The following is a 7,958-nucleotide window of genomic DNA, read 5'->3' as shown; positions in this document are numbered from 1 at the left end:
CACCCTTTCAATCCTCACCCCTCCTACCCTCTACCCTTTCAGTCCTCACCCTTCCTACCCCTCCACCCTTTTGGAGCCTCCAGTGTCTGTTATTCCACTGTGTGTTCAGCGTACCCACTGTTTAGCTCCCACTATGAATAAGAGCATGCAGTATTTAATTTCTGCTTCTGAGTTATTGCACTTAGAATAATGGGTTCCAGTTCCATCCATATTGCTACAGAAGACATCATGATTTCATTCCTTTTTATGGCTGTACTGTATTCCAGGGTCTTTTTTCCTTTTTTTTGTTGGAACAGGATCTTGCTCTGTTTCCCAGGCTGGAGTACAGTGGCGTGATCTCAGCTCACTGCAATTTCTGCCTCCCAGGTTTAAGTGATACTCCTACCTTACCCTCCCAAGTAACTGGGACTACAGGCATGTGCCACCACGCTTGGCTAATTTTTGTATTTTTTGTAGAGATCAGGGTCTCGCTATGTTTCCCAGGCTGGTCTTGAACTTCTGGGCTCAAATGATCCTCCGACCTAGGCCTGCCAAAGTACTGGGATTACAAGTGAGAGGCACGATGCCTGGCCGCCACATTTTCTTTATCCAGTCCTTTGTTGATAGACACTTAGATTGATTCCATGACTTTGCTGTTTTGAATAGTGCTGTGATAAACATGTGGGTGCCAATGTCTGTTTGATGTAATGATTTCATTTCCTTTGGATAGACAGGCAGTAGGGGGATTGCTGGGTGGAACGTAGCTCAGAGAGATCAAGCTGCTGCCTGGGATCACATGCTAGCAAGGGCGGAACTGAATGTCCTGACTCGAGACTCCGCTCTCTCTGCCACACCTCCTCTCTTCTCTGTCCCCAGGTCTCATGTTCACCTTTCTTCAGCTTCACCATGGTATGGAAATTTACGTTTCTGTGTTTTTCCTGTCAGCCTGAAGCATAGGAACTGTTATTCTCAGCACCTGGAGTCATGCCAAGTGCTGAATAGGAGCTTATTGCAAGTTGACTGAATTGATAACTAGCCCCAGCCCTTTGCCATGTCTTTCCACTGAGATGCCACAGATTTCTCCTTAGGAGTGCTCGTGGACTTCAAAGGGAGCAGTCCAGGTGAATATACTTAGAGAGGACATGAGGGAAAAAATGTTTTTTTTTCATATAAAAGAATTCATTTGAGATATAAGCCATCTTGGTTAAGTGAAGCAGTGACTTTTTATAAAGTCTCGCCTCTGAACTTTACAGTAAGCAAGCTGAGATCCACACTTAACCACTGCAATGGAACTTTGGTGGGCAGTTGTACAATAGGCAATTGTGTTGGCTTAATGTGAGTTCTTGTGAGGTTGACCTTTGTATGTCTTGAAAGTCTTTAGCATTTAAAGTCTACTTCTATGCATTGATTTTTTTTTTTTTTTGAGACAGAGTCTTGCTCTGTCATCCTGGCTAGAGTGCAATGGCATGATCTTGGCTCACTGCAATCTCTGCCTCCCAGGTTCAAGCAATTCTCCTGCCTCCACCTCTTTAGTAGCTGGAATTACAGGCATGCGCCACCATGCCCTGCTAATTTTTTTTATTTTTAGTAGAGACAGGGTTTCACCATGTTGGCCAGGCTGGTGTCAAACGCCTGACCTCATGTGATCCTCCTGCCTGGGCCTCCCACAGTGCTGGGATAACAGGTGTGAGCCACTGCACCCAGCCCTGTGCATTGATTTTGATCAAGAAAGGGTTAGAAATGGTCAGGCACCGTGGCTCATGCCTGTTAATTCCAGCACTTTGGGAGGCTGAGGTGGGTGATCACGAGATCAGGAGTTTGAGACCAGCCTGGCCAACATGGTGAAACCTGTCTCTATTAAAGATACAAAAAATTAGCCAGGCATGATGGTGCGCTTGTAATCCCAGCTACTTGGGAGGCTGAGGCAGGAGAATTGCCTGAACCTGGGAGGCAGAGGTTGCAGTGAGCCGAGGTCTTGCCATTGCATTCCAGCCTGGGCGATGGGGTGAGACTCCAGCTCAGAAAAAAAAAAAGAAAGAAAGAAAGGTATAGAACTAAATTATATGGATGCACTGTACAGTTCCCCCGGAGGGTTAGGATTCTGGTCTTGCCAGCTCACTCCTCCCGAGGCTCAAGTTTGGTCACTGGAGGATCATCCATTAAGCAGCACATCACAGCCTCCCACAGTTCCCTGTGGGCCTGTTGAGAATGAGCTCCTGTCCCATTGTGAGTGGACACTTCTTTGCTCATTGACTAACGCCACTGCTGTGTAACACCATGGTAGGTCCAATTTTAGTATCACCTTGCTTCTTGGAGAAAAGAAACACCTTAGAGCAAAAATGACTAGACTATTGAAGAATTGCATGTATGTTATAAATGTGATTAAGTCCATACTGCTACCAAGGAGTGGAAGTGAGTCAGGCACAGAGCTCGTGGTAGGACTTCATCAGGACTGGGAGTATTCTACGCAACAAAGGGCTTGATGTTGACTAGGGACAGAGCAGGGTGGAGCTCAGCACACGAGAAGAGAAGACGAAGACGATTCAAGGCAGTTCCAGATACTGGCTTCAGCTAGTTGAGAGTGTCAGTAAACGCACTCGTTTATTTTTTTCATTCATTCAGCGCCAGCTTTCGTACACATACTAAGTGCAGAATAAATATAGCAGTGCCGTGGGCAGTCCCAGGGAGCCATTAGCAGACTGTAAATAAAGACTGTAAAGGGGGATGACCACTTGAAGACACAGGGAGAAGACAGCCAGTGAGAGAGGCCTCAGAAGAGACTAACCCTGCACCCTAATCCAGTCTGACTAGTGTTCTTATAAGAAGAGATTAGTCACAGACACGTAGAGGGGACAACCATCCGAAGACACAGGGAGAAGACAGCCAGCAAGAGAGCCTCAGAAGAAAGTAGCGTAGCTGAACCTCGTCAGTTGTGAGTATTGTGGGTACCCGGGCAGCGTAGCTGGTGTGAGTACCTGAAGTACCCCCGGCAGAGTAGCAGCACCTAGTAGCCGTAGTGGTATGCAAATGCCCTTGCAGCATATCCGGGCCCCGTAGGCATGAGTTCTAGAAATACCCTCTGTCATGGCTTCGTTGTGTCCCAGATTCATGTGTTGAATCTCTAACCCTTGTCCCTCAGAATGTGTCTACGCTTGGAAATAGGTCTTCCAAGAGGTGATTAAGTTAAACAGTGGCCGTTAGGGCAGGCCCTAATCCAGTCTGACTGGTGTCCTTATAAGAAGAGGAGTTAAGACACAGACACGTAGAGAGGGACGGTCACACGAAGACTCGGGGAGAAGACGGCCGGTGAGAGGTCTCAGAAGAAACGAGCCCTGCTGACCTTGATCTCAGGCGTCCGGCCTCCAGGAGTGTTAAGCCCTCCAGTCTGTAGTACTTTGTCATGGCAGCCCTAGCAAGCTAACACCGCTGTAGCGCATGCGGACCCGCAGGCATGGGTCCCGTGAGGACCCCGGCAGGGCATCTGGGTGTGGTAGATGCGCCATGTGTGGTTGGTGTATCTAAATGCTGCCTCTGCAGGATTCTTGTCTATGAATCAAGTGGAGGGAATGGGAGTTTTCAGCATGCTTGCAGCCTAGGTCTTGATCTAAGGTCATTTCACAGATGTTTGAGAGTTCGAGCTTTCTTATGATTTCTAGTCATGTATGTGTTACCCAACAATATTTCATTTTATTTTAAAAATTCATATGCGTGTTAGCTCTTTTGTTCTAAATATTTCTGTTAGCTCTTCTTATACAGCAGTCTTCCATTATCCACAGTTTTGCTTTCTGCAGTTTCAGTTACCCACAGTCAGCTGCAGTCCGAAAATATTAAATGGAAAATTCCAGAAATAAGCAATTCCTTAGTTTTAAACTGAATGCCATTTTGCGTGGCAGGATGAAAGTTTGTGCTGCCTGGTTTCATCCCTTTGTCCCACGCGCTCACACTGTAGACGCCCCTACCATGAGTCACTTAATAGGAGTCTAGTTATCAAATGACTGTCATGGTATCAGAGTTTTTGTGTTCAAGGAACGCTTATTTTATCAGTGATGCTGGCATATTGTTATAATTGTTCTATTTTATGATTAGTTATTTATTATTACTGAATCTGTAATAGTGCCTCATTTATGAATTAAACATCATCATAGGTCACCATAGGTATGTATGTACACTTGACCCTTGAACAACATAGGAGTTGGGGTGCTAAGCCCCACACAGTTGAAAATCTATTTTTAATTCCCCAAAAGTTAACTACAAACAGCCTACTGTTGACCAAAGGCCTTACCAATAACATAAACAGTTGATCAACACAAATTTTATATGTTATATGTATTCTGTATTCTGAAATAAGCTGGACAAAAGAAAATGTTATTAAGGAAATCATAAGGAAGAGAAAATGTATTTACGATTCCATTAGTGGAAGCAGGTCATCATAAAGGCAGGCTGAGGAGGAGGAGGAAGTGGAAGCACTGGTCCTGCTGTCTCAGGAGTGGCAGAAGCGGAAGAAATCCACATAGAAGTGGATCCACATGGTTCAAACCAGTGTTGTTCAACTGTCTAGGAAGAAACACAGTGTATTCAGGGTTCAGTGCCCTCCACAGTTCCAGCCATCCACTGGGGGTCTTGGAATGTATTCCCCGTGGTTAATGTGGGGCCACTGTACAGACTGGGCCCTTCTTCGGGTGCTCCTTTTCTCTGTTTGACAAACTCATTTTTATTCTTTAAAACCCAGCCACTAGTGTCACCTGGACCAAGAATCCCGTCCTGTGTCATCCAGGCCCCTCTTGGTGCCTTTGGAGGAGCCTCTGCCTGTTTCTTTGCCGTCGCACTCTCATGAGTGACAACGTCTGTCCCTCACCCTGCAAAGTCTCAGGCCCAGAAGGTTCTCTTCATTGTTGCTTGTTGAGTGAACACATGAGTGACTATATCACTTTCTTGAAAGCCAGTTTTTCAAAATGGTTGAATTATTTGATATTTTTAAATTGTGGTAAAATACATGTAACAAAATTTGTGATTTAACCATTTTAAGTGTACAAATTCCGTGACATTAATTACATTCATAATATTGTGCAACCATCACCACTGTCTACTTCCAAAATTTCCATGACACTAAACCGAAACTCAGTACTCACGAAGCAGCGTCTCCCCATCCCTCCCACCTCCCTGCCCCTGGTGGCCTGCAGTCTGCTTTCTGTCTCTGGGAATTTGCCTATTTTGTAGAACTCATTTTATTCCTCTATTATATGGACAGGTCACATGTTGTTTATCTGTTCATCTATCCACTGACACTTGCGTTGTTTCCACCTTTTGGTTGTTGTTATTCTTCAGAATAATGCTGTTCTGAACATGGGTTTGAAATACCTGTTCAAGCCCCTGTTTTTAGGATCCTATGGTGATCCTGTTTAACTTTTTGAGGATCTGCCAAACTGTTTTCCACAATGGCTTGTACCATTTTACATTTACACCAGCAGTGCAGGAGGGTTCTAATTTCTCCACATTCTTGCCAATGCTTGTTATTTTCACTTTTTTGATGATAGCCATTCTAGTATGTGTGAAGGAGTAGCTCATTATGGCTTTAATTTGCATTTCCGTGATGACTAGTGATGTTGAGCGTCTTTTCATGTGCTTATTGGCCATTTGTATATCTTCTTAGAGAAACATCTGTTTAAGGTCTTTGCCCCATTTTGAAATTGGGTTGTTTATCTTTTTGTTACTGAACAAAATGATTACAATTTAAAGGAAAAAAGGGTGCTACTTAAAAGGGTGAACCCTTCCTGTCACCTGGCTTTCTAGGAAGCTTATTCTCTGACGGTGCTAGATTGACAATGTTATTTTAATCATCATTTTCTCTTCCTTCCTGTTTTCTCGGCTTTCTTGCACTTTTTTATAGTATTTTTTTTTTTTTTTTTTTTGGAGACAAAGTCTAGCTCTCGTCACCCAGGCTGGAGTGCAGTGGCACAATCTCGGCTTACTGCAACCTCCGCCTCCCAGGTTCAAGCAGTTCTCCTGCCTCAGCCTCCCGAGTAGCTGGGATGACATGCACCCACCACCCCGCCCAGCTAAGTTTTGTATTTTTAGTAGAGATGGGTTTCGCTATGTTGGCCAGGCTGGTGTCGAACTCCTGACCTCAGGTTCATCTTCCCTCCTCGGCCTCCGAAAGTGCTGGGATTACAGGTGTGAGCCACCGCGCCCATTTTGGATTATACTTCAAACAGAACTCAAAGAATCAGACTGCTGATGATGTAGGACCACTGTCCAGACTGGGCCCTTTGTCAGATGCCGCTTTTCTCTCTCTGACCAACTCCTTTTGATTCTTTAAAACTCAGCCACCTGTGTTACCTGGACCAAGAATCCTGTTCTGTGTCACCTCAGGGCCCTCTCAGTGCCTCTCTAAATCTCAAATTTTCACTCTGGAGAATTCAACAACTCAAATCCTTTTCAAATGCATTTTAAAAATTAGAGAACTAGATTGTCAATTCGTGTTATGTGATTGCTCTTTAAAAAGTGGTAATGTTTTATAAACGTACTCTGAGCAATATTTTCCAGTGTATTTTGGTGTGGGATTTGGAGAAGGGCTTTGAGGTGGAAAGGCAAATGTTACCTTGGGTAGATGTGAATATGCAACAAAATGATTCCATTGACCGTCCAGTCAGAGTCTCACTCTCTGAACTGAACGGAAAGAGGGCAAGGCTTGAGTGCAGCTGCTCCAGGGACGGGGACAGGTATTATCGGCAGGGGCCCTCGCCCTTCCCTGGGCTCATTGGCATCACTCCTGTTGCTCCCATCAGTGCTGTGGGCCAGGGCTTCTCATCCTGTGTGGAATCTGGCATGAGGAATTTTCAGCGTGATTTTGAAAGCTATTCTAAGAGAGTAAAATGGTGGAAGGCATATACTTCTGTGCTGGCTGCTGAAACGTGCCAGTACTGGCCTGGAATACAGCTATTTTCTTTTTTTAATGAACTAGTTCTTGAAGAAAAAAGTCTGCTGCAACCTATAGGTCCAAAAACAGTTCAATACATCTTTTTTTCCCTTGTACAAACTGGATATCTTCTTATTTTTAATATCCTGCTTCATTCCATGAAGGCTTTATGGTATCTGCCAACAGTTGAGTAGGCTTGCTGGAATCATTAACAAATACACAGTTTTTTTTCTTTTCATTTTTTACTGAATGATGGGATTTTTGTGTGTGTGTGTGCTGATTCTTCCCCTTAACAAAAAAGCTTTCTTGAGGTATCAACTTTTAATAATCTGAGCATATTTAAATGAACAATTTGATAAGTTTTGACATCTGTGTATGTTCATGAGACCAGAACCACAATCAGGATAATGAAGATGTTCATCGCCCCTAAAGTCTCTTTGTACCCCTTTGTCAGCCCCCCTGCCCCCCTCCACTCCAACCACTGACCTGTCACTATTGATTAGTTTGCATTTTGTGTAATCTTATGTAACTGGAACCGTACAGAATGTACTCTATTTTCCGGCTGCTTTCACCCAGCACAATTTTGATATTCATCCGTGCTGTTGCTTGTATTAGTGTTAATATGTTTTTATCGCTGGGTGCCATTGTATGGACCTACCACACTTTGTTTATCCATTTACTTGTTGATGGACATTTGGACTGTTTCCCAAATGTCCCGGTAGTTTTTGGCTATTACAAATAAAGCTGCTTTTAACATTTGTGTCCATGTCTTTGTATGGACGGAGGCTTTCATTTCTCTTGGGGAAGTACTTAGGCATAGAATGGCTGGACCCAACAGTGAGTGTGTGTTTAGCTGTCTGCCAAAGTGGTTGTACCATCTGACATTCCCACAGCCGCGTGTCAGAGATGCACTTGCTGATTCACATGCTCACCAAAACTTGGTGTGGTCCGTCTTTTTATTTTCAGACCTTCTAAGGGGCGCGAGGTGATAACTCACTTCGGTTTTAATTTGCATTTCCCTAATGACTAACGATGTTGAGCACCTTTTGATATGCTTATTTGC

At 44.2% G+C, this 7,958-nt stretch overlaps 1 protein-coding gene across 14 annotated transcripts in view; it reads left to right on the top strand.

Annotated features, from left to right (window-relative positions):
* Positions 1-7,958, top strand: part of EML1 (EMAP like 1) — a 205,113-nt gene that overhangs the window by 88,927 nt on the left and 108,228 nt on the right. The window contains exon 1 of one of the 14 annotated variants that reach the window (XM_032287437.1): positions 6,353-6,358. The exons of 12 other annotated variants lie outside the window; for them this stretch is intronic. Coding sequence is in view for 1 of the 2 variants with exons in the window: in XM_032287433.1 (XP_032143324.1) it covers positions 7,717-7,732 (16 nt within the window). In the remaining variant the exon portion in view is untranslated. Of the gene's footprint in view, positions 1-6,352; positions 6,359-7,582; positions 7,733-7,958 lie in introns of those variants that run through there. One more of the 14 variants, XM_032287433.1, reaches the window with a different exon arrangement.

This window comes from Sapajus apella, unplaced genomic scaffold, assembly GCF_009761245.1.
Source record: "Sapajus apella isolate SASKATOON/1434 unplaced genomic scaffold, GSC_monkey_1.0 scaffold20, whole genome shotgun sequence".
Lineage (NCBI taxonomy): Eukaryota > Metazoa > Chordata > Mammalia > Primates > Cebidae > Sapajus > Sapajus apella.
Note: the sequence above shows the minus strand (reverse complement) of the source record. Positions and strands in the feature narration are given on the sequence as shown.